The sequence below is a fragment of the Lathyrus oleraceus genome, chromosome 6 (genome assembly GCF_024323335.1).
Source record: "Lathyrus oleraceus cultivar Zhongwan6 chromosome 6, CAAS_Psat_ZW6_1.0, whole genome shotgun sequence".
NCBI classification, from domain to species: domain Eukaryota; kingdom Viridiplantae; phylum Streptophyta; class Magnoliopsida; order Fabales; family Fabaceae; genus Lathyrus; species Lathyrus oleraceus.
This window is the reverse complement of record NC_066584.1, coordinates 307993428-308021338: the sequence shown is the minus strand read 5'-3', so window position 1 is coordinate 308021338 and position 27911 is coordinate 307993428. Positions and strand designations below refer to the sequence as shown.

Sequence of the window (27911 nt, the reverse complement as noted above, 5' to 3'; positions counted from 1 at the left end):
ATTTTGAGCCCAATAATACATTTTGATAATATTTTGAGCTACAAATTACTACAATTTAGATTCAAAATAAATTCAAAGTATCAAAAACTTCAATCCAAAATAACAACTGTTATGCTACTTCCACACAGACCTTAAAAAGAAATTAATAAATTACAACCACTGTATCATATACAAAAACTCAAAATACATGAGAAACAAGAGAACTTTTGAAAGTATATCAAACAGTTGACTGTCCATATTACATCTGCACATGGTTGGTTCATTCAGATGTCTCATTGTTCTTACTCTAGTCTCTCAATTACTCATTATTTTCTACGCAAAAGTTGATTGTATTTGCAATTTAGAGAAGAAAGCAGTATCATTCCGAGAGAATCTCTCAGTAGCTGGGTCAGCTTGCTATTTCTGCAAACAAAGAAACATAAAATTATGTGATACCTTGACGAGGCTAGTTTTGAAACATTGTCAGAGTAAAGCTTTTTACACTGTTAATCAATAACAGCGGCAAAATACTTGCCTGTAAGGCACATGACACCTCTTTCTCTTCAAAGCTGCAAGGACATCAACTAGAGCTGAAAGAGAAAGATTAATAGCACAACCTTCGTCAAGTGTTAGTCCTCTGGCCCCGGTTTTTAGCAATCGTTCGCTGCCTCCAAGATCAACCATCCACAACTTACTTGTTTCGCTTTTGGCTTCGGAAGAATCCCCACGTCTAAATATGTTTATCCTTGTCAAGCTAGATATATAAAGCTAAACAGATAAAGTAACTATCAAGCAGAGAAAACCATGAAAATGTTTTGGAGTATCTAATTAGAACTGTGACTCACCAGTGCGACCTGCTTGATGCCTGGTTTACATTTGTCCACGAGGTTGATCTGAATCGTTTTCCTTTGTTGTACCACCATCTTGCTTTAGCACTCTCAGAAATTTGCACTTCTGAGAGACCCTCAATTTCCACCAATCCCTTTGGATCTGTTTGGATGTTGAGATTGCTGTAAAAGTAGTTGGTGAGCCAGTGTTCTCAAGTAGAATTGATTCTAACTTGAAGCTAGAATCTGAAATTTTTGCCTCTACAATTGATTTTTAGCCTCAAATTTATTGATTAGCCCAATTTTACATAAATAAGTCAACTTATATTCAATTATCTTTTAGGCAGAATCAAGTTTTAGTGAAAAAAAGTAAAAAGGTTACCACTTAGTGAGAGGTTCATGTGTTCTACAAGACTGTCTTGGAGACAGCAGATCCCTGACATGGCCCATGTAAACTTCCAACATACTCATTGAAAAAGTAAAAGAGGACGAAACATCCATTAACGCTTGACGAAAGAGTTCTTCAATAGCTCGAGGAATAATCCCTAACTGCTCATTTGTACCATCCTAAAATTAATCATATACAATCAGAAACCACAACATACATTGGATAACATTAATTAGCAGATGAACACAATTTTGACATCATTGACCATGGTGAATGTCTTGCCTGTGCCGATTTGACCATAAGCGAAAACGCACACATTATGCCCGTCCATTGCAGATCTTAGAATTGGCTCCACTTCAACAAAAACACTTTTTGCAGATGTTCATACAATGGTAAACACAGTAAAATTTGGTACAAATATCAAATAATTAAAATTAGGTAACACAACAAAATGGAATTTGATAGAGTACTAACCTTAAGTTGTATCTTGATGAAAAACCTTATCAAACGCAAACTCTTTCCTTGTCCCACCAAACTTAACTCGAACTCTCTCTGATTCAGCTGATACAGGTTCATAATTTCTTCTCTTCTCTTTCGAAAGATTCGGTCGAATCTCTTATAAGTTTATTAGGTGCTTATAAGAAAAGAATAGTTACAGCATCTTCCATAGAAGCACGCCAGCCCTGCATCGAAGACAAACCGAAGCGAAGCATGCCATTCTCACCATAAAAGCATACTATCAAGCACTTTTCAGTTGATTCCTAAAATTTTCAGTTGATTCCTAAAATTTAGAGTTTCATCTCATAAAAAGAAAAGCTTCATTTCAAAAGAAAATATATGTTATAACTACAGATTAAAACTACATCAAGCTACTTCAAACATAAAACAAAGAGATACATTGTGAATATATTCTGACAGATATCCTCCAACGTCTTTGCTAGGAGGCATGCACGACGCGCATAAATACATTAACTGTCACGCTTTGATCAAGTATTCCCTGATTTTGATACAAGAAATGTATTAAATTAACCATTAATCAATAGAACGCAAAGGCTAAGAAAACATGAAGCATGCTACTCCATATTAGAAAATTTGCATACCTCTCCAGATTGTTTCTTGTTTGTTTTGATATCTGGATAAAAAGTTCGTCTGAGTTCAGAGCACTTCAAACTTTTCTTGTATAGTTTACCTACAAGCTCAACTCGATCCTCTAAGTTTAGTGAAGACGAATCAATGCCCATATATTTCAAAACCATCTGGAACAACTTTATTGCCCTGCTTGCCAAATCGCCATTCAGCTTAAGCAATGACGTTGGTATCGGATCCTGCACGAATACTTGAGTTAGATTTTCATGTGCTCGGAGACAAAAAAAACAATTTTATGGAAAATTTAGTAGTATTTGATTACCTTTTGGAAGCAAAGCATGTCTTCAATTGTAAGTTTCTCTCGAACTTGGGGGCCCACAGATCGCTTAGAAAAAAATCCCCGCTTCCCCGCAGATTGAATTTGTTTTTGCATCAATTTTAAAAAAACTTCCACCTATAACAAACAACAATTGAGAAAACTAGGGGAAACAAAAGATAATGGCATCATAGACATATCAATATAGAACTAAGTTCGAAACTAATTTTCATGCAGGATCTTTGACAAAAACCATTGAGTGAGTGCAGAATTTTTCGAAGAAAATTATATCGATAGCAACACTAACATATATAGTTCCTCACCTGGAATCTTTCAATCAAGGGTGCAGCTCCAGCGAGTTCTGCTGGAATAGCCATAGGTAGAGTTGACGGTGTGCTGCAACACACAAATAAAATACAGTTACAAACTAAAGAAGAATGCATATATGAAGACACAAAATTCATTCCAGCAAATTCTAAAATATATTCAAAAGAAAAGATAATGCTCACGGTGGTGCGAAATTGGAGCCATCCTGTCATAGCCATCGCCATTTGTAATAGAACCATAGCTGTGTAGAGGAGTACCCTCATTGGCAATGCTAGAACCAAATGAAAATCTGTTTGTTCTCACACTTTGGGCGGCGGACGGAGGCGTATCAAAGATCATTTTGTAAGCAAACCAAACTAAAATGAAACTAATCAAAGCAACAAAGCTTGTTCTTCTTCAATCTCCTCAACTGCATACAACCAACAAAAAAAAACATAAACATAAGTAAAAACAATACACACATAGTACACAATTTGAGCTATGTTGACTTAAATAAAAATGCCAGTATCTGAATTGCAGCATAAAAAATAAGTCTAGTCTAAATTCAAAAACCATATCAATAAACAAAACAGAAACCAAAAAAACCAAAACTTAACCTAGTCATGAAATTTAGCATAAAAACACAAACTATGAAGGAAAAAGACAAACACAAACCAAGGAACTACAGAATGAGAATCTAAAACAAGAAAACATGAAGGAAATGAAATAAAAAACATTTGCAACAGTAATTGGAAAACCAATTATGTATTGTTCCAGAGACAAAAAGAGAGATCTGGGTGAGTGAAGAGGTGAAGATGAAGTCAAAATTCATATGCATACAACACATACAATCCCAATTAGCATACATTTCAAAGATACGAAGTCAAATACACTTACAATTTCATTGCTCTTACTCTAAGACTCTTTCCATGCTACTTTGACGTTGATCCATCTATCCAAATCAAACATCAATAACATCAATAACATCATTAGGTAATACATATTGTTGCCATCAATGAGATAAGTACATGGTTTTTAGGACAACTTATAAATTTCAAACACAATATAAAACAAGTTGAATACACTTACAGTTTAGTGGATCTTGCTCTATGGTTCTTTGAGTTCTTTGACTGCTACTGTTTCCATGCTCCATATACCCAAATAAACACATCAGTGTCACAAATAACCATTTACTTTTGTTGAAATAACCATTTGTCCAAATAACCTTAATCTTTACCTTGTAGACAAAAAGAAAATAGAATCACTATACATTATTTGAAATTTGAAAGTAAAACAATAATAGATAAAACCTAAATAGAAAAACCTAAAAGTAAAAAACTCTGAAATTGAATAAAATTCACAAACCTTGCAACCGAAAGTCAAACAATAGAAGAAAGAAGATCAGACCACAAGTTCAAATGTTGTTGCTCGTCGTGAAAGTCAGTGAAAAAAAGAGATGAGAGTGGTGGTGGTGGTGTTCGCCGAGGTGGAGTTAATGGTGGTGGGCCGATGTTCTTTTGGGTGGAGTTGTGGTGGTGATGAATGACGATGAGCGGTGAGTGGAGAGGAGCTGCTAGGGTTTCTTCAAGTTGTGGTGAGAGAAATACTGAACGATAGTGAATGAGAGAGAGGAGGGTTGAGGGAGTAGTAACCCAAGTACAAAATCCAAGTATTGTTTAACATCTGTGTCATTTGGGCGGGTCAGGGTACCTGCGGTTCAGTCTTTACCACCCGGACCCGCCCATTTAAATCCGACTGAACCCGGTTTCATCACCCGGTGAACCAGTTGGACCGTCTGAACCCGCCCAATTCCTTTTTTTTCTTTCGGTTTTTGTGGGTTGGGTTGGGTTGCGGGTGTTTGTCCAGCCCTAGATTTGCCAATAAATTCATGAAGAAGGGTCTTGTGTTTTCTGCTTCCAAACAATTGAAACTCTTGAGTGCCTGATTTTTATTTGCAGGGAGTGTAAGAAAGTATTGGCTGCAGTCCTGTCTTGGATTGACATCACAGATGTGACAGCTGATTCAGCGAGGGGGAGATTTACAACGTGAAAAAGGTGTCTTGGCAGGTAGATTAAAAAAGACAAAGAAGGAGTCACTTGGATGGCGATCCTTTATAGTATGTGGAAACTCAGAAATAAAATTCTTTTTAACGACGTCGTTTTTAACTTGCAGCACCTCATTTGGATAATAAAATTGGTAGTTTGGAAATAGTAAAAAATAGGAGAAATTTTTCATTTCAACTTTAATTTTTTAGAATTTAACATAAATCCTCTCAGTTGATTGTCTTAAATTTCGGTTGGTTTGAAACTTCTCCCTTTTTAGTATTTTTGGTCGGTACCCTTGTACTCTATTTCAATTATGTCTTACAATTAGAAAGAAAAAAACAATGAATCATATAGTCACTTGAATGTAATTTATCATGTCATATGTAACAATATTTTTGTTAAAAGTTTAATAGAAATGATTAACTTGATTAATTAAAATACATTTATGAATTAAAAAATAAAATTTACTCCTATTAGTTAAAAAATAAACATAAAACAAATAATTAATTTAGTTTTTTTTACACAAAAATAATTGATTTAGTTAAGAGACTAAAAATATAGTTAAACCATATTTCTATCTTCACATGCACTATACATGCTCAATGCCAGTAGCGTTAACATATCCTATCAAATTGCATCAACTCCACCTGAAATCAATTCATGTTCCTTTCTATAACACAATTTAGGATTGTCTCCGATATTAAGATATTGATCCCATGATGTTGTACACAACCTCCAAGAAACAAGGCTGAAAAGACATGTTTTCAACCTTATTAAAGTATCTATATAGTACGAACTTCCATATAAACAATGAGACACAACATAAACACAAATATTTCAACAGTAATAAAATAAAAAAAATATAGAATATTAACGCCGTTATATATATATATATATATATATATATATATATATATATATATATATATATATATATATATATATATATATAATGAAATCTTATTTGAATTTTATTTTTACATTTATTATTTAAAAAATTTAAAACATTCTAATCAAAATTAATGTTTTTAATTATTTATTCATAATAATTGCTTCAAGAAATGCATAAGATGTATTGAAGTAAAGAAAAAACTTTTTTATTTATGAAACACTTGTCTGAATTGTCCGACATGTGTTATATGAGTGTCATACGAGTAATAGACATCGATTCAAAGAGTCCAAATCAAAGAAAAATATATAATCTTTTTAGGGAACATTTGTCTGACTTTTCTGACACTTGTTTGACTTTTTTGACATGTGTCGTTGAGTGTCATATAAATGTCGAACACCGCAACACACCTACTCCTGGAGGTGTTCGTGCTTCATAGGTACGTATTCCCTATAACTTTATACAAATCTCGAGCTTTAAGGCTACAAGGGCGCATGCGTTCTAAGAGCTTGTGAAGACCGGCTTGGTTGCATTATTGATCACTCAATACCGAAGACAACTAGTGTTACTTTGTCGTTAGTTTCACTGCACTCATTTCTTCCACTAATTTCCTTTCATTTTATTAAGATATCAATACGAACATGATTAATCAATTGATTCTCATTGATTATTCTTCATGTACACTATTCTATATGTAGTTGTATGGTAACTTCCATAATAATTTATGGTGTCCTTGCTATACACTATCATTGCTTAGACTCTAAGTAACATCCCTAACTACTTTGTAACTGCATATCAACTGAAAACATAAGTTAGTTAGGTTGCTAATCATCCAATGCATCCACTTGTTTCTCGTTAGCTTTACTATTCTCCATTTCTTCTACTTGTTGCACAACCTTGACATTTCTAGCTTCATGTTTCAATATACATCCACAAGTTAGAGGTTTGTATATATCTACCATCTTAAAATTGTTTAAAAGTGTATTAAACGGGTTGAGGATACAGTGACTTGGTAAAGAAGTCTGCTAGCTGATATTTGGATTTGATAGGAAAAAGCTTCATGATTCCTTGGCCTTGCTTCTCCCTCACAATGTGACAATCAGTTTCCAAATGTTTCGTTCTTTCATGGAAAACTGAATTTCCTGCAGTGTGAAAGGCGCTTTGATTATCACAATAGATGACAGGTTTCTTACGCATACAACTTGAAGATCCTTTAACAAATTTAGTAACCACTATAACTCACAAGTTGTTATTGCAGATGCTCTATATTCTGCTTCGGATGATGACCTTGAGACTGTTATTTGCTTCTTAGTTCTCCATGAAATGAGTGACTTACCAAGGAAGAAACATTGTCATGATATTGATCTTCTAGTATCCACACATCCTGCCTAGTTTGTATATGAATATCCATTTAATTGGATAAGATAATCTCTAGGAAATAAGATACCTCGACCTGAGCATGTTTTGAGGTACTTGAGAACTCTACTTGCTGCATTAAAGTGAGTGACCGTATGAGCTGACAAATATTGACTTAATTGTTGGGTGAAAAATGTAATATTATTCCTTGTTGCATATAAGTATAACAACCTTCATGCAAGTCTTCGATACACATGAATATCAGGATATAGAGTATTGGAATCTTGGTGAAGCTTGTTGCAGGATCAGATGGTGTTGAGAAAGGTTTGGAGCCTATGAATCCCGAGACTTCCAAAAGATCAAGACAATACTTCATTGGAATAAGGAAATTCCCTCCTTTGAATTTGAAACTTAAATACCTATAAAGTATTTTTGTTTTCCAAGATCCTTAATTTGGAATGTAGTGTGCAAAGCATCTTTGATTGATATGAACTCATTCAAATCATTTCTTGCTAGAATCACATCATCAACATAAACTAGTAAGATGGTAAATAAAGAACTATTAACTTTAACAAATAACAAATGGTTTGATCCAGCTTGTATGTAATGGTGTTTGATGAGGAATTGAGTAAGTATTCCATGCCATCGCCTGCTAGCTTCCTTAATTCCATAGAGGGGCTTAACAAGCTTACATACTTGATTAGGTTTGGTTGTGAGAACACCAGGATAGATCATCATGTAAACATTTTATTGCAATTCACCATGTAGAAAAACATTATTTACATCTAATTGATGTAAATGCCAATGATGTAAAGATGCTAGAGCAATATCAGTTCTTACAGTGGTAAGTTTAACAACAGATGAATAAGTATTAAAGTAATTAAGACCTTCAATCTGGTTATAACCTTTAGAAGCCAACCTTGCTTTGTACGTATCAATGGAGACATCTTCCAAGTATTTGATCTTATAGACCCACGTGCAACTAATTGGTGTGACACCTGGTGGTAAATCCACAAGTTTCCATGTACCTGCTTTCTCAAGGGCACCGAGTTCAAGTTGCATGCTTGATTCCAACATTCATATTTTGATGCCTCAAGGTAAATTTTAGGTTCAATGTTTGACAATTGAGACAAAGAATAATGTGAATGTAATGGAGACAATTTATGATGTGAAATGTAATTAGATAAAGAATAAAAAATACCTTGAGATGTTTGTTTTGGAGTAGTAGTAGAATTTCATATGTAGTCTTAGAAATAAGAGGGATCATGTCTCGCTCTTGAAGGTGTTCTAAGAGAGAGATTGAGATTGGATGTGTTAGTGTCAACATGGTTATTTGGTGTATTAAGATTTGTGTTAGATATTAGTTCATTGTTAGATGTTGGTTCAGGTTGGTTAGTAGGAATTGTGTCCTAATGTTCGTCTGTATTAGTTGTTGGTTCAATGTTACATGTTGGTTCAGGTTGGTTGGTAGGAATTTTATCCCGATGTTGGTCTGTGTCAGGTATTAATGGAAAATAGGTCCAATTTATAGTAGGGGAGTCATGAGTTGAGGTGTACGGTAGGACATGTTCATGAAAAGAAACATTCATGGGTATAAACACTTCATAATTGTGTACGTCAAGCAATACATATCCTTTCATGTCTGGTTTATATCCTAAGAATATGCATTTTCTTGCTTTTTGGTCAAGTTTGATTATATGAGTTTGAAGATTTGAAGCATATCATAATGAACCTGTTGATATTTGTAAGTATAGTATTAAGAATATTTGTATATAGAATAGTCTCACATCGATTATATCATGTAATTAGTTATAATCTCTCTATATATAATAAAGTCTCTGTAGTGCTTTTCAAAATATACGGTTTATTCAAATGTTTCTTAGTCTCTTGTATTTTAACATGGTATCAGAGTCTCCTTTAAGATTCGGTGGGCCACCTACTATTAGGTTTCCGCTATCGGGCCACCCACCATTTATTTCCATGCTCCGTTGTCTAGTCTTGAGTGTGAGGGGGGTGTTAAGAATCCCACATCGGATAATATATGGTTTGAACATGTGTTTATAACTGGGGGCAGTCCTCACTCTACCAACAGGTTTTGTAGGGATGAGTTAGGCCCAACCACATTTCTTAACATGGTATCAGAGTCGTTCCCCATTTTTCATCGGCAGAAACCTCCGCACATGACAGTACGTCCGACGGCTGATCCCGAGTTCGGAGTTCGGGACGGACGATTGGTGTCGGATGTGAGTCTCAAGGACTTTATTACCTCTCAGTGTCATCTCATACATGCTCATCCAAAGATTCTCCACTCACTATCCATGCTCAATTAGGTCATCCCAGTCTTTCCAAACTACATAAGTTGGTTCCAAATTTATCGAAGGTATCTAATTTACATTGTGAGTCGTGTCAGTTAGGGAAACACACTTCATCCCTTTTTGCTTTAGTTTACACCGATGTTTGGGGTCCCTCGCGTACTGTCTCTACTCTTGAGTATAGGTATTTTGTCACCTTTATTGATGATTTTTCACGTTGTACGTGGTTATTTTTAATGAAGAATAGATCTGAATTATTTTCTATTTTTGAACAATTCTATCAAGAAATAATAACTCAATTCGGTGTGTCTATCTATACCTTAAGAAGTGATAATGCTCATGAATATTTATCCCAACAATTTCAAAATTTTATGTCACACAATGGTATTCTCCATCAAACATCTTGCCCTCACACAGCTCAACAAAATGGGGTAGCCGAACGCAAAAATTGGCATCTTGTAGAAACCACTCGGACCCTACTTCTCCATGGTAATGTTCCACTTCGGTTTGGGGGGATGATGTGCTAACGGCATGTTACCTTATAAATCGCATGCCCTCATTTGTCCTTAACAATAAAATCCCTCATTCAATCCTTTTTCCCAATTACCCACTTCGGGTCCACATGTTTTATACACAATCTCTCTCCTGGTCTTGATAAACTCTCAGCTCGATCACTAAAGTGTGTCTTTCTTGGTTATCATTGATTACAAAAAGGTTATCGTTGTTATTCACATACTCTACAATGATACCTAGTATCGGCCGATGTTACCTTTTTCGAGTCAGATCCATATTTTGAGTCCAGTCACGTAACTCCATAACCCATTCAAGAGAGTGCTCTCACACCTTTTTCGGCAGTTATTAATGTTCCGCCTACCATTATCCCCCATTAGTCTAGGGCTCCTGACCCACCCACTTCTCGACCACTTCAAACATATCAACGTCGTCACCCAACGCCTGTCATCCTTGTCCCTGAGGTCATACCTGTCCCTGAGGTCATTGCAGACTCTCCTCCGACACCTTCGCCATCATCGAATTTGATCCTGTAACCTGAGTCCGATATTCCGATTGCCCTTCGAAAAGGTATACGTCAAACACGAAATCCTTCTCCAGATTATATTGATTTATGTTATCATCGTCTTTCCCCTTTGCAGTATACTTGTTTGTCTTCTTTGTCTTCTGTTTCTATTCCTAACTCCAGGTGAAGCATTATCTCACCATGAGTGGAGGCAAACAATGATTGATGAAATGTGTGCTCTTCAAAGCAGTGGTACCTAGGAACTGGTTCCTCTACCCCATGGGAAATCTTTAGTAAGTTGTCGTTGGCTTTATACAGTGAAGGTTGGTCCAGATGGTAAGATTAATCGATTCAAAGTTTGCTTGGTAGCCAAAGGATACACTCAGAGTTTTGGATTGGATTATAGTGATACCTTCTCGCCTGTAGGCAAGATGGAATCTGTTAGACTTCTTCTAGCCATTGCAGTCATTCGACATTGGCCTCTTCATCAACTTGATATCAAAAATGTTTTTTACATGGTGATCTTGAAGAGGAAGTATATATGGAGCAATCACCTGGATTTATTTGGGAGTCATCGAATATGGTGTGTAGGTTACACAGGTCTCTTTATGGTCTTAAGCAATCACCGAGAGTTTGATTTGGCAGATTCAGCATTGTAGTACAACAGTTTGGTATGGTCCGTAATGAAGCTGACCATTCTGTTTTTTATCGTCACTCAGCCCAAGGGTGTATTTATCTTATTGTGTATGTAGATGATATTGTCATAACTGGTAGTGATCAACAGGGTATACTCCAGTTAAAGCAACATCTCTCGAATCAATTTCAGACAAAAGATCTTTGTAAACTTCGTTATTTCTTGGGTATTAAGGTAGCTCAATCTAAAGATGGTTTGGTGATTTCTCAACGGAAATATGCTATGAATATTTTGGAAGAAACATGTTTGTTGAATGCTAAACCAGTTGATACTCCTATGGATCTAGGTGTCAAACTACTATCCAATCAGGGGGAGCCTCTATCTAACTCAGGAAGGTATAGAAGATTGGTTGGAAAGTTGAATTATCCCACAGTCACTCGTTCAGACATTTCTTTTGCAGTTAGTGTGGTAAGTCAGTTCTTAAACTCCCCTTGTCAGGAACACATGAATGTTGTTATCCGGATTCTGAGATACATCAAATATGCTCCAAGAAAAGGTCTAGTGTATGAAAATAAAGGACATACTCAGATAGTTGGATACTCCAATGCTGATTAGGCAGGATCACCCATTGATAGACAATCCACCTCTGGATATTGTGTATTTGTTGGAGGAAACCTTATATCCTGGAAAAGTAAGAAACAAAACGTAGTTGCAAGATCAAGCGCCGAGGAAGAGTATAGGGTCATGGCAATGGCAATATGTGAACTTATTTGGTTAAAACAGTTGCTCAAGGAACTTCAAATTGAAGAAACAAGACCAATGACACTTATCTGTGATAATCAAGCCGTATTGCACATTGCTTCAAATCCAGTCTTCCATGAGAGGACCAAACATATTGAGATAGACTATCACTTTCTCAGAGAGAAAATTGAATCAGGTGACATCGTCACAAACTTTGTCAACTCTAATGATCAATTGGTAGACATGTTTACAAAATCTCTGCGAAGCTCCAGAACTAATTATATATGTAACAAACTCGGTGCATTTGAATTATATGCTTAAGCTTGAGGGGGAGTGTTGATATTTGTAAATATAGTATTAAGAATATTTGTATATCGAATAGTCCCACATTGACTATATCATGTAATTAGTTATAATCTCTCTATATATAATAAAGTATTCGTAATGCTTTTCAAAACACACGGTTTATTCAAATGTCTCTTAGTCTCTTGTATTTCAACAGAATCAAATACTTTAAATGATTCAATATCAGGTAACTTGTTGTGGAAAACTTGGTAAGGTTATTTATGGTGGAGAATGAGAATAGGAACTCTATTTATGATTAAGGTAGCAAATTGGATGGCAAATGACCAATATGTGTTATGAAGTTTAGATTGTTAGAGAACATCTCTACCAACATTAGGAGATGTTGATGTTTTCTCTAAACCCTTCCAATTTGTTAGAGATTTTCAACACATGATTTTTGATGAGCAACGCCCCTGGATGCATAAAATTGACTAATCATGAACTCAGGTCCATTATGTGACCTGATAAATTTTGGTATTGTATTAAATTGATTTGAAATCACATGGATAAAATTTTGAACATGTTGTGAAACTTCATATTTATTTCTAAGAAGGATGATCCATAGAAATCTTGTATGATCATCGAGCATAATTAAAAAATATTGGTGATTTTGAGTAGAAGGTATGGTTATTTGGCCCCAAATATCCATGTGCAGTAATTCAAAACTACTAGAAGAAATTGAGTTACTTGGAGTATAAGACAACTTTCTTTTTTTTGCTATGTGACAAATATCACATGTAGCTTTATTATCAAGAGTAAATGAAGTATACATGAGAGACAATTGAAAGACCTAGGAATTACACAAGTATTGAAGGAAAACTGACAATCGGAAATGGTAATATTGGAAACATTGGCTTGGTCACCTTGTGATTAATGTTTGACTTGAATAGAGTGAAAGGGTCCTTTAACTTCAAGGTGAGGATCCTTTATTTGCAATTTGTACAAGCCATCCTCAATACCAGCAAAACTAATCATCATTTGGGTGTTCAGTTCCTGCATGATACATTGATCAATAGAAAAATTAGATGAGAATTACAAGGATTGACATAGTTTGGAAATGGAAGTAAGATTGAGACAAAATTCAGGTGCATATAAACATAAGTAAGATAGATAATTGGTGAAAAATTATGTTACCAGCAAATTTAACTATGACAGGGAGTTACCATTGGGTAGGCTGACTTTGATTGGATTGATCTTATAATATGAGTTAAACAGAGTGAAAGAAGAACATGCATGGTCATTGGCTCATGAGTCTAGGATCCATGACAAAGAATGAAGATTTGGTTTGGAAATGGTATTGCATATGATACCTGATGAGAATTGAATAAATGGATAACTTGTGGTGATATGATTTATAGTGGAAACTTGGTTTGAGGCATTCAAAACTGAATGTTGGAGTAGGGTAAGCAACTGATCATATTTAGCCTGAGATATAGATGTACTGTTTCTTGCAGAAGAAGCAACTCGGGTTTCCTCCAACTGTTGAGGTGATGTATCAACATGGCTTGCATTCACAAAATATTTGTTCTTGTTGAAATTTGGATGACCATGCTTTTGATAGCAAAAATCAATGGTATGACCATTCCCATGACAAAAAGTGCACACACGAGAATGATTCTTATAATTGTTGAAGTTACCTTTGTTCTTAAAGTCTGGCCTTTGTGCAACATTGATTAAAATGGCACTATCATTAGGTGGTGTTAAGTTCTTGTGGTTATTGTCTTCTTGTACCACAAGTGACTATATTCGGTTAATGGAGGGCAAGGGATCCATGGGAAAAACTTGAGTTTTACCAATAGAAAAATGCTCATTCAAACCTGTCAAAAATTGAATTGCTTGATCTTCAAGCCTGTATTCTTGAGCAATTCGAAGGGCTTCACATCTACATCTATGAATACAAGTACACATAGGAATATGGCAATGAGAATTAAGTTTTTCCCAAAGTGCTTTCAACTCTAGGAAATACTCCATGTCTGTTCTCGAGTTTTGTTTCAATTTATTGATTTGTGATCGAAGATTAGAGATTCTCACATGGTCAGCCTTTGAGAATCTCTATGTATATCATTACACACATCTAGTGCAGTTTCATGGAAAACGATTGTGGAAGAAATCTGATCAGAGAAGTTAAGATAATCAACTGTAGGGATTTCGATTGTTCCATCAATAAACTTGAGTTTGTTCTTGGCACCCAAAGCATGTGTCATGGATTTACTCCATGCAAGGTAGTTAACTTCATCCAATTTTGGAGTGATATTAATCGTTTTAGGACCTTCACTTAGATGAATGTAATATGTTGAATCTAAATCAATGTGATGTGTTGGTGCTACGCGTGGAGGCATCTTGGATCGGTGAAGGAAAAGAAAAACAAGAATTGAACAATACAATTAAAAAAGAATGTGGAAATTTATGAAGAAACTTACAGATTAATGAAGAAGAAGAATTTGTGAAGCAAATTGCATATCAAAGTGATGAAAACAATTATACAATGTAATATGAAAATGAAAGGGTGAATTGAAAGGTGACGAAGAATGAGAATCTTCAAGTGTTCATAGATTTTTGATACTATATTAAGAGATCAATATGAACATGATTAAGCAACTAATTCTCATTGATTATTCTTCATGGCTGTTATGAGCATTCTTCATGGCTTAATGGCTGTTAGTTTATGAGCATAACAGCCATTAACTGATGTTCTCATGTATGTGCCTAACTATCCCTAGGGTCATTAATGTTGTTTCCTCCCTGTATGCAAATTATTAACCCAACTTGATTCTCCAATATGAGACTGGTCTCACTTCATCTACTATTTGACGACCCATTTGTAAACGCGACTCGAGTATGAGCTGGTTCAGGTGCACCAGGAATCATTTCTGCTATGAAGTATGCAAATAATTGGGCTTTCAATGCTTCCAAAAGCTTAAAATATATGTTAAACTCATACATTTTGATAGACCATTTCGTTGGCCGCCTAGCTAGGTCTGGTATGCGGATGACTTGTTTCAAAGGAAGATTAGTGCGTCCGATAATGGCATGTGCTAAGAAGTAACGTCGCGGTTTCAGAGATGCAGTTACCAAATCCAATGATGTCTTCTCTATCTTCTAGTAACGCGTTTCTTGACCGACTAATGCTTTGGATATACAATACACTAGACTCTGAGTAGAATCTACCTCTCAGATGAGGACCACACTAAATTCTTTAGAAGATACGACAAAATAAAGGAACAAAAATTTTCCAACGACCGGTCTGGAGAAAAACGGTTGGGTCGATAAGGTCGTTTTTAGGGAAATGAACGTCTGTTTGCACTTAGTGATCCACTTGAAGTGTGATTTCTTCTTCAGTAACTTGTAAAATGTCAATGCGTGTTGGGTCAGATTAAATATGAATATGTTCTGGGTTGTGAGCATCCCATTTAATTTCATTACTTCTTTCTTAGTTGTTGCTGCTCACGTCTTGATGACTGCCTCACACTTATCTAAGTTCACCTCTATGCTTCTCTCTGTCAGGAAGAATCCAGGAATTTGCCGCTATGATTCTAAAGGCACATTTTTCCTGGTTGAGTCTCATATTGTATTGTCAAAACCTCCGGAACATGTTGGCTAATGTTTGTCATGTAATTCTTCATTGTTGGACTTAACGATCATGTAACCATATAGACTTCCAACCTTTCCCCTATTACTTCCATGAAGATTTTATTCATAATTCTTTGGTACATTTCCCCCCATTTTTTCAAGTCAAAGGATATGATGTTGTATCGATAGTTTGCCCCCTTAGTCATTAATGATGTCTTGTCTTTGTTCGCCCCATATATAGGTATTTACTTATAATACCTTGTAGCCTGATGAGTTATTTACTAACTTGTCTATGTAAGGAAGTGGGTATGAATCTTTAGTGCAAATTCGATTGAGGTTGTTATTCCTTTGAATTTTTGGTGTTGCTGCAAAACTAAGAACAAATGGAATTGAAACAGAGAAATTAATTTGCACGATAAACTTCCAAAGCGTGTAGTTTTACACTAAGCTTAAGGAACAATTCACCCCCACCAATTTTTCTATGTTGGATGCAAAAGGAGTTACCGGCGAATTTCCTGCAGGATACTTTGGAATCCTTAAAGAGAATTGCACAATCTCTCTAAGCGTATCTGTTGATAATATTTTACAGAAGAATGTTTGTTTCAATTGCTCTCATGCATTAGAGAAGAGAAAGATGATTTAGAATGAGAAATTAATTAAGATTGGTTTTAGTGTGTTTTCCCACCGTGACCATAACCTGTAACTTATATTGAAAATCACGTCTGTTATGAAACAGTAGCAACTCTTAGAAAAGGCATGGCATTATTCCAATTGCAACTTAGTAACAACGTTTCGCATAAGAATAGCAAATATTTGTTTATACGTTGCAACTACTCCTAAAAGAAAGGAAACCAATTAAATGGCACTTTAGACCAATAATAATTACTATAGACCATGCAATTGAAATATGAAAACTTTGAATATAATATTTATATTTATATTATTAATTCAAATAATATAATCATACAATTAATTATTATTTTGGAAATTTTCTCACAATCCCCCACCATTTTCAAAATAACTAAATCTCATAATTCTGAAAAAATCATGGTTTCAGATATTGGTATCTCGCGATTTGAACCAATACTTAGTAAGATATGGGTTTCACTCATCCCGAATAGACATTGGTAGACAAGTTTTGAACCAACTACTTATTAGAACAAGTGTGCAAAACTTACACATGAAATCTCGATACTATCAAAAGAATTGTAAATATGACACATTTGATAAGGCCCTATGTCATGTATCCTTTTCATGAGAATTTAAGAGTCAAGCCCTTGAACTCTATGAAGCGGCCTACTTCATTCTCATATAGGTAGACTATATTAGAAAAACTCCCATAATAAGCATTCCAGCAAACATATGCTATATATCTATTAAGAGAATAATCTCATCCTATCACTTTTACTTTTATGGTCTGAGTACTTTTTGTCCATTGGGATGTTTCTATTGTTAAGTACTTCAATCACTCTAATAATATACTTTCATCATTGAACTCAAGACTTGATTTTAATCAAGTGTGAGTTGAGTTTCCACTATTGGTGATCAATAAGATATGGGCTTGAGACCCATCCCCAATGATGTCTTCAACACCGTGTCTTTTGTCAGACCTTTCATCAAAGGATCTGCAAGATTATTATTAGTTCTTACGTATATTATGGAGATTACTCCATTTGAAATTAAATCTTTCACATAGCTATGTCTTATACCAATATGTCTAGATTTTCCATTATATAATTGGCTATATGCTTTAGATAGTGTGGATTGACTATCACAATGTATGGATACAGGTGCTATTGGCTTTGGCCAAATAGGTATCTCATACAACAAGTTTCTTAGCCATTCAGCCTCTTTACTACCTGCAGCCAGAGCAATAAATTATGCAGCCATGGTGGAGTCGGCAATGCAAGTCTGTTTCTTTGAACCCCAAGAAACCGCACCTCCACCAAGATTGAAGATCCATCCACTAGTGGATGCATGATCTTATATATATGTTACCCAACTGGCATCTGTATACCCTTCTAAAACCGAAGGATATCCACTATATGTTAAAGTGTAGTTAATCGTCCCTTTCAAGTATTTTAATACTCTATTAATAGCAACAACATATGCTATATCAGGTCTAGTACATGTCATAGCATACATCAAGCATCCAATTACCTTTGAATATTCAAGTTGTGCCACTGGATACCCTTTATGTGGTTGCAAATTAACATTTTGATCAAATGGGATAGAAACGGATTTGCAATCCAAATGATCAAATTTCTTAAGCACCTTTTCAATATAGTGAGATTGGGATAAGCTAATATGTTCACCATCTCTTATGATTTTAATCCCTAAAATCACATCTGCTTCACCTAAGTCTTTCATATCAAAAATTTTGGATAAGAAAGCTTTAGTCTTTTCTACCTCTTTTAATTCAGTACCAAAGATTAACATATCATCCACATATAAACAAATCATAACTCCTTTTTCATTGTTGAATTTACTATAAATACATTTGTCAGATTCATTTATTTTGTATCCATTGGCCAACATAACTTGGTCAAATTTTTTATGCCATTGTTTGGGCGCTTGTTTTAACCCATATAAAGACTTAGTTAATTTACACACTTTATGTTCTTGGCCTTTGATAACAAACCCTTCAGGTTGTTTCATATACACCTCTTCATCCAATTCTCCATTTAGGAAAGCAGTTTTAACATCCATTTGATGAATGACAAATTTATAGATGGAAGCGAGTGCCATAAGCACCCTATTTGATGCAATTCTTGCAACATGTGCATAAGTATCAAAATAATCAATTCCTTCTTTTTGTGTAAATCCTTTAGCGACAAGTCTAGCTTTGAATTTTTCAATGGTACCATCAACTTTCATTTTCCTTTTAAAGATCCATTTACAACCTATGGGTTTTGACCCTGGTGGGAGATCTACTAATTTCCAGGTTTTATTACCCATAATCGAGTCCATTTCCTCTTGGATGGCTTCTTTCCAAAAGGCTGAATCTTGAGATTTTATTGCCTCTTCAAATGTTTCTGGATCATTCTCTAGGTTATAGCAAATTGGTCCATAACGATTTATAGAATCATTATTTCCTTCTACAAGGAACATGAAGAAGTCTGATCCATAATTTTTTACTTTTCGGATTCTTTTACTTTTTCTAGGTTCTGAACATCCCAACATATCATTATTTGATACATTATTTTCTAGACTTTGAACATCATAATGAACATTGTCTTTGCAATTTTGAATTGAGGTAAATCTACTTTCTTAAAAAATTGCATCTCGTGACTCAATCACGGTATTAATAGGATATGAGTCATTGGATTCAATAACCATGAATCTATATGCTTTATTGTTTTCAGCATAGCCCAGAAATATACATTCAATTCCTCTTTCTCCCAATTTCTTTCTTTTTGGTTCAGACACCTTAACAATTGCTCTACAACCCCAAACTTTTAAATATTTAAGATTTGGTTTTCTTTTCTTCCAGAGTTCATATGGGGTTATCATGTTCCTTTTATTAGGAACTCTATTCAGTATATAACATGCAGTTAGCATGGCTTCACCTCAATATCCTTTGGATAAACCAGAATATGATAACATGGCATTCATCATTTCTTCCAACACCCTATTTTTCCTTTCTGCTATCTCATTTTGTTGTGGGGAATAGGGTGCAGTTATTTGATGTAAAATACCAGTGGACTCAAAATAATTAGGATGATAGAATTCTCCCCCTCTATCACTCCTAAAACATTTAATAAAAGTTTCATGTTGGAGTTCTACTTGAGCTTTAAAAATTTTGAATTTTTCTAAAACTTCATCTTTAGAGTGCATTAAACAAACATAACCAAATCTAGTGCAATCATCAATGAAAGTGACAAAATATTTTTTACCACCAATAATAGGCCAACCATGTAAATCACATACATCAGAATGAATTAAATCTAATACTTTAGAATTTCTTTCAACTCTCTTAAAAGGTTGTCTTGTAATTTTAGTTAACATGCATGTGGTACAAGAATTTAAGTTTATATCAAAATTAGGAATTAAACTTGATTTCATCATGTCTTTTAATTTACTAAAATTAACATGTCCTAGTCGCATATGCCATAAATCACAAGACTCAACAATATAAGCAGAAATCACATTATTATTATTATTAACAATATTACACATGAACATATTCTCACAAAGATAACCTTTCCCCACAAACATTCCCCCTTTGGAGAGAATAAATTTATCTCCCTCAAATACAAATTTGAAATCATACTTATTAAGTAAAGGTACATAAATCAAGTTTTTCCTAACTTCAGGAACATAGAATACATCTTTAAGAGTGAGTATTTTTTCAGATGTGAATTCAATCTCTACCGATCATTTTCCTTTGACTTGGATAGTATAAGCATTTCCCATGTACAAAACACTACCATCTTCTTCATTAATGGTCTTGAATAGTTCTTTATTTTTGCACACATGACGGGTAGCACCAGAGTCTATCCACCAAGAATTAACATCTTCTATCATGTTGATTTCAGAAATAACAGCAACAAGATTTTCTTTTATTGCACTTGAATTCTTATCTTTGTTCTTTTTCTTTAAGAACCTGCACTCATGTTTAAAGTGTCCTGGATTTCCACAATGATAACAATTTCCTTTCTTTTTCTTTAGGTTGTTATAACCTTTGTGGTTTTCATGAGAATTTTTGAAATCTCGTTTTCTTTTATTGGAATGTTTGCTTGAATTTCCTTCCTCCATCACATGGACCTTCTCTTGAGTAAATTGGCTTTTAGTATCATCTTGTTTTCGATACTCTTCTTCTAAACGAAGGTGATTACCCAATTGTTCAAGAGAAATATCCTCCTTCTTATGCTTCATGGTTCTTTTAAAATCTTTCCAAGAAGAAGGAAGTTTATCTATTATGGAGGATACAATTATAGTTTCATCCATGTGCATATTATGTTATTTGTAATTATTGAGAATACGTTCAATTTCATGCATTTGTTCCATAACAGACCTACCATCTATCATTTTATAATTATTAAATTGAGAAACAAGAAACTTCTTACTTGTAGCGTCCTCTTGCATGTATCTTGATTCCAATTTCTCCCATAACTCTTTTGCGGAGTTACTGCTCTGATAAATGTCGAACAACGAATCGCACATACCGTTGAGGATGTGTCCCATGCATATATAATCATCATTGTCCCACTTTTGTCTCTTTCTAGTTTCAGCAATTGTTTCATCTTCTTTTTCTTCCGGTTTTGGAATGTTAAGGACATACACCACCTTCAGTGTTGTGAGAAGAAATTTCATTTTTTTCTGCCAACGAATAAAATTCCCTCCATCGAATTTCTCTAATTTCACAAAGTCATAAGTCATCTCTTTTAGTGAAGCAGCCATTGAATAAGAAAAAATTGTTCCTTAAGATTGTTAGCATCTTTGAATTTTTGGTGTTGCTGCAAAACTAAGAACAAATGGAGTTGAAACAGAGAAATTAATTTGCACGATAAACTTCCAAAGCGTGTAGTTTTACACTAAGCTTAAGGAACAATTCACCCCACCAATCTTTCTATGTTGGATGCAAAAGGAGTTACCGGCGAATTTCCTGCAGGATACTTTGGAATCCTTAAAGAGAATTGCACAATCTCTCTAAGCATATCTGTTGATAATATTTTACAGAAGAATGTTTCTTTCAATTGCTCTCATGCATTAGAGAAGAGAAAAATGATTTAGAATGAGAAATTAATTGAGATTGGTTTTAGTGTGTTTTTCCACCGTGACCATAACCTGTAACTTATATTGAAAATCATGTCTGTTATGAAACAGTAGCAACTCTTAGAAAAGGTATGACACTATTCCAATTGCAACTTAGTAACAACGTTTCGCATAAGAATAACAAATATTTGTTTATACGTTACAACTACTCCTAAAAGAAAGGAAACCAATTAAATGGCACTTTAGACCAATAATAATTACTATAGACCATGTAATTAGAAATATGAAAACTTTGAATATAATATTTATATTTATATTATTAATTCAAATAATATAATCATACAATTAATTATTATTTTGGAAATTTTCTCACTTGAAATATGCATCCATGAACGATAATAGCTTGTAGCCGGATGAGTTATTTACTAACTTGTCTATGTTAGGAAGTGGGTATGAATCTTTAGTGCAAATTCAATTGAGGTCGGTGTAGTCGACACACATTCCTTATTTCCCTATAGTTTTCTTCACTAACATGACATTGGACAACCATTCAATATACCTTAGATCAAAAATAAACTTGGCATCCGTTAGGCCCTGGTTTGTCTTCCTCGTTACTTCAGCCTTCTCAAGAGATTGTCACCTTCTTTGCCGAGCCACATATCAGACAAATGGGTCAATGTTCAAATGGTTGCAAGTCACACTAGAGTCTATGTCAGGTATCTCGTCAGGAGAAACTACAAAGAGCTTGACATTAGCTTTAAGGCACTTAATGTGCCCTTTTTTCACTTTGATGAACATTAGCTCAATTTCTATACATACTGACCATGTTGAATATTCGTTGAGTCGGACAATCTCAAAGTTGACATTCAAAATCGGCCTTATGGTTCTCACTTTGACTTCTGTCGATGGGTCCAGTTCTTCATTTCATAGTATTTCGTTTTCTCGCATGTCGAGGTCCACCATATTGATTACTTGCCATATCTTTTTCATTCTTCTCTCAGAAGCAACGATAATTTTGAGGGTGTTCTATAACATGGTTTCATGTATAAGGCGATCTTCACGTAGATCGGCCAAAATGACACCCAATTTTTCTAAATTGGTGTGATATTTCATCTTTAAATAGGTCAGATAGGCCACTACATCTAATGCTACGAGGATTGATCTCCTAAGGATGCCATTGTACAAGGTTTCACAAGGGATCACGATGAAATACACATTGACGCCTCTCGTTCTTCCCTTCCCCGAAAGAGATTGGCAACTCGATAGTTCCACTCAAAAGACTTGAGGAGTCATTGAACGCTAAAAGACTTCCTCCTTCATACTAATTTAAATCAGTATAACCTTAATCTCATGACGATATCGATGTACATCTGATCGTAGGAGCTCCCGTCGTTAATGAGGAACCCTTATACTATATGATTTGCTATGGTGGCGGATACGACTGTTAGAAATGTTGCATTAGGAATCACATTCATTTTCTTGCGGTCTCGAAACTCTAAAATAGGTATGGCATATTCCTATCTCTTGTTTGCCATCAGTGAGTTTGGGGAGCTTCATGGTGGAGGTTCTTTTTTGGTAGACAATCCGTTGTTGATTGAATCAACAGAGAGGAAAATGAAAATCTTGAGGTTGGAAAATATGTGGTGTCTTTGGCAGCTAGATCGGTCGTCATCTTCTTCTTCGAATAAGCTCCTTGTAAGCAGCTCACAATTTTGGAATCAAATGGCTCCAATTATATCCTGGGAATCAGAAGTCGATTCCAACAGACGCCGCTATTGTGTTCAAGAAACTAAAAATGATGGATCTCAAATCGTGAAACCAACTAGTGAGGTGATGAATGCTCTCCGACGCAGTAATGGGTGATAACTCCAAGATTATCATTACAACGCCCAAGTCGGTCAATGAATCCAAGTAATAGAACAAGTTATGGTTCAAAACGTACCAACAGATTTGTCATAGGATACATTATATATGGGAGAAGGTTAGAACCACCTCATATTTCACAGTATGGAATGCGAAAGTCTGTTAAATCATATAAGTGGATTGAGTATGAGTTCGATAGTTATAGGTGCCCTAAACCTTCAACACTCTCGTGGATATGCCTTTAGACAGATAATTGGACATATTCGTCATTCGGCCTACTGCTGACCCGGAACAAATTCCTACCTGTTTTATTCATGTCAATGCTCAAAAAGCATTGACCAAACTGGAAAAAATATTTATTTTTAAAAGTATTTTGAATCATGAATAGAAAGTAAAATAAACATCCTGTGCGGGAATAACAATCATATTTTAGTTATCCTTTGAAGAGTTTCGTAAACATTGCCCATACCAAATGATTTGGTTAAGTTATTACCATTATTTTTGGGGAGTTCATTTTGGTTTACAGAACCAAGAAAAACACCCAGCTCCAAGTACAGAGGAAGTAAACAAAATAGAAAGAATTAAAACTCCTCCAGGTTATCATGCAAAGAAGATTTTAAATTCTATCTTGACTCATACTTACAAATAGGGTTAATGATAATCTAATCTAATCAAGCAAAATTTGATCTAGGCAAAGTGTGCATGAAGTTTCACCATTGACAAGCATTCTAAGGCCGGCTTTAAGCTCTGGTATCCCTTCCTCCAAAACAGCACTAACAGGAAAGATAGGAACACCCTCGATCCTTCTCTTTAACTCTTCATACACTTCCTCTGCACCTTCCTCATCAATCTTATTTGCGACTATCAACGATGGCCGATTGGATAAACCATCCAGATGGTACTCAAGCTCTAGAATCAAGTCTTTCAGTTGTTCCCAAGGTGAAATTCCCTTTCTTCCCGGTAAAGCAGCAGCGACGTCTACCACATAAGCCAGAACCTTTGTGCGTTCTATGTGGCGCAAAAATGCATGTCCAAGTCCACGATTTTGGTGTGCACCTTTTATGAGTCCAGGAATATCAGCCACGGTTATCGACATATCATCATAGTTCATATTCCCTAAATTTGGCCTAAGAGTGGTGAAAGCATAGTTCCCAACAGCCGGCTTAGCTCTTGATATAGCTCCAAGTAAAGTGCTTTTACCAGCATTAGGCATTCCTACAAAGCTAACATCAGCAATGCACTTGAGTTCTAATATAAGAACAGTCTCAGATCCAGGCAAACCGGAACTTAGGTTAACACTGTCAGGGTCCTGAAGATTGGTTATGGGTTGAGATGCCCCTGCCTTCGTAGTCGTAGGCTTCCTTGAATCTTTGTACATAGATATGTTACCGAGACCACCTTCTCCTCCACGAGCAATAATAAGCTGTTGACCTTCTTCTGTTAATTCAGCAACATTGTTAAGTATTTCTTGTTTCTCTCCTATATCCTCTGTACCAAGTTTGGGAGAGACATTAGAAGAGGAAAGTTGAGAAAATGCATCTGTTGATGCAATACGTGTAGATTTTACAGATTTCTCAACTTTTGCTTTAGATGTTTCAGATGACGAGCAGCCAGTAGGATGTATTGCATTGACATTTTCGTGCGTTGTCACATTGGAGATAGAACCGTCCCGAGGTTCTGAATGATCATCAACAAGTGCACCAGGAACCTCCCAAGGGTCTAAATCCGCCGAGGATTGAGTTTTTTTTACTACAGAAGGAATATCACCACTAACAAGATGAAGTACAGTGCCAATCGGTACACGAACAACCTATTAAAGCATGTTAGTTTGGACAAAGAGAATTGTGTTTATAAAACACCACCAAATAGAAGAAAATAAAAACATGAAACATTTTTTATAGGTGAAAGAACAAGTAAAGATCAATAACCTTATCAGCACCCCTGGTTCCTATCTTATTTTTTGATGATCCATGTCCTCCTCTCTCTGCCATCTACCAGGAACCATTAGTGTCACTGATGTGAAAAATCTCATCACATAAATAAATTTGGTAAAATATATAAGTGCATACTAGATGACGCTTCAGACCACTGAAGTCCCAAACTCTACGAGAGCATTCCAAAATTACATCACCACCTATCCCACCGCCGCCACCTACATTAAGCAAATCCATTGCTATCAGCACTACCGTGCACCATCATAATTTTTTAACACCAACTGCATGATGGTATTCGCAAATCATTAACAAAGTTTTTGATTGCTGAATAATTCTCTGAAAATATAAGTCGATATCAACTCAGTCCCCCACATTATTAATAAATGTTAATCAAGTTTGTCCATGTGCATGGATTTGTTATCAAAGATTTAATTCATGTGCACTCAGTGATAGAACACCATGGCCATAGCTTCTAGAAGGTTGTGGAAGCTGTGGGAATAATAGTTAGTTGGGATATTCCCTGAATTTTAGGGAGTTTTCTGTTATAAAAGAAAGAGGATGGAAATGAGTAGGCATTCAAAAAGTTTGTTAGAAAATAGTTAGGAGAGAATGCTCTCTGGCTTAGGAGCCTAGCTTGGTTTATGAGTTTCAAGAACTCTAGTTTGGTCTTCTTTTCTGTATTTTCCACCATTGTAGAGCTTTAAGCTCAGTCATTTCCTTTCAATAATCACACCCTTTGTTCTATAAAATTCTAGGTTCTATCACACAATTTAAAGATATTATACACTTCCAGTTAATCATAATCATTAAATCTTTAGAATTGACTTTTGTTTTAATCACCTGTAAACCCTAAACCCAAAATTTAAAGATAATGTCAGTTAATTTAGTCATAACTGTTAGATCTTTGGAAATGATTGACTTTTGTTATAATCACCTCTAAAGTAGCAATTATGAATGATTCTGATGGGCAGACAATATAAAACTTTTTATATTGATAATGCATAAATATTAAACTCCGCGTCTATGATATTATCCACTTAGTTTCAAATTCATTACCAACTTAACTTCACTATAGTTATTGTTAATATTAATGAGGAGATAAACCTGATTAAGACTGTAACTTCAGCAATTATTTTGAAATATTGATAAGGTGAGAAACTATGTTGATATTGTCTTATAATTTCATCGACCTAAGTGGTTATTAACTCAATTAACTATATGCAAAAACCAGTAGATAATTAAAATTTGAAGAAACGCTAATAACAATAATAAAGAAAAGAAGAAAATGCACCATCAGGTACGCCCTTGCTTTCCTGTCGACTGCGGCGAAAGCTGGTGCAACCATTACCACCATCTCCTGCTTTTGCAAATATCTTAACTTTGTCTATCATTCTTCTCTCCTACAAATAAAAACCCTATGCAGTGAGTGCTTAGAAACAGAAAATAAATAAATAACAAAATGCCCAAAAAAAATCATTGCATTATAAATATGTAGTTTAAAAATGAGTTGGATTGGAGATGAACCTGTAAAGGAGCAAGCTTAGACTTGCTGTGAGTAGAATCTGAGTAACAATAATGAAATATACTAGACCAACTAGATATACAAGTTCGAGTAAAAGCTTCTACTTGTCTAATGGATCTTGCTTCAAAGGCCAACATTTCTGTGTGGGCTCTATAATCACTCAATAAATTTGTAACTTTTTTCTTCGCACATTCAAAAGAAACTGAACAAAGAAGAAGAGATTTATATTAAACCAAAACCAAGCAAAAAAAATTAAAAAACAGAAACTGTTTATATAGGATTTCTCATTGAGGAATTTTGTCAAGCAGGTGTCATGCATAGACAATTTTGAAACATTTTTTCATGAAGATAAAAATTTGATAATAGTGAACGAATCGCGGGGAGAAGAGAAGAGGAAACTCACGAGTGTCTTGGATTGGATTCGTATTGGTTAGTACCGCTGAAATCAATTCTGAAAATGAGTTGATAAATTTAAGTCTTAAATTATTTTATACTCTATAAATTTTAATTTTAATTATAATCAATTCTATAGACATGATTAACTATATTTTAGAATATTCAAACAATGCAAAATCAATTCTACATCAATAATTTTGTTTTTCTATTTCAAAATAGAAACCAAACTTACACTTGATACTTAGCGTTTGTTTGGCTTTGTAATGATAAAAATTGACATTGAATAAATTTGTTTTGTAAAATTGATTATGGTTAAAAATAAGTTAAATATAAATCGATTTATGGTTGAATATATACATGCAAAAATAAGTTGTTTAATAAGTTTTAGTGTAAAATTAGGTCTAATTCAAAAGATACAAATTATAGTTTTAAATATAATCGATTATATTTTAGAAGATTCAAACATGCTAAAATAAATTCTACATCTCTTAAATTATTGGTTTAAATGCACTTTTGATTCTTTAGTTTGGTTTTTTTAAACAATTGATTCCTTTATTATAAAATCAATTATTTTTGTCCCTTAATTTTAGTTGCATCTGGATTTATGTGGTCCCATATCCAAATCCATTTTTGATATGTTTCAACTTCATTAATGACGTGACAGATATT

At 34.7% G+C, this 27911-nt stretch overlaps 2 protein-coding genes and 1 pseudogene across 3 annotated transcripts; all 3 read right to left on the bottom strand.

The window, feature by feature from the left end:
• Positions 1-71: 71 nt before the first annotated feature.
• On the bottom strand, positions 72-1848 carry LOC127093857 (kinesin-like protein KIN-14U). 2 transcript variants are annotated; one of them, XM_051032757.1, is made up of 6 exons: positions 1669-1848; positions 1477-1562; positions 1189-1373; positions 825-989; positions 515-733; positions 72-402 (listed from the first exon to the last, which is right to left on the bottom strand). In XM_051032757.1, exons 2-6 carry the CDS (start codon positions 1510-1512, stop codon positions 306-308), a joined length of 702 nt encoding a protein of 233 aa, XP_050888714.1. In that variant the 5' UTR covers positions 1513-1562; positions 1669-1848; the 3' UTR covers positions 72-305. The 2 variants fall into 2 exon arrangements, with proteins under 2 accessions (XP_050888714.1, XP_050888715.1); XM_051032758.1 differs by lacking the exon at positions 1669-1848 and having other exon boundaries at positions 1477-1662.
• Positions 1849-1995: 147 nt separating this feature from the next.
• Positions 1996-4981, bottom strand: LOC127093858 (kinesin-like protein KIN-14I; annotated as a pseudogene).
• Positions 4982-23953: 18972 nt separating this feature from the next.
• Positions 23954-27416, bottom strand: LOC127094606 (probable GTP-binding protein OBGM, mitochondrial). Its single transcript, XM_051033419.1, has 6 exons — positions 27250-27416; positions 26849-27048; positions 26616-26724; positions 25460-25542; positions 25319-25381; positions 23954-25200 (listed from the first exon to the last, which is right to left on the bottom strand). Exons 2-6 carry the CDS (start codon positions 26981-26983, stop codon positions 24058-24060), a joined length of 1533 nt encoding a protein of 510 aa, XP_050889376.1. The 5' UTR covers positions 26984-27048; positions 27250-27416; the 3' UTR covers positions 23954-24057.
• Between the last annotated feature and the right edge of the window lie 495 nt (positions 27417-27911).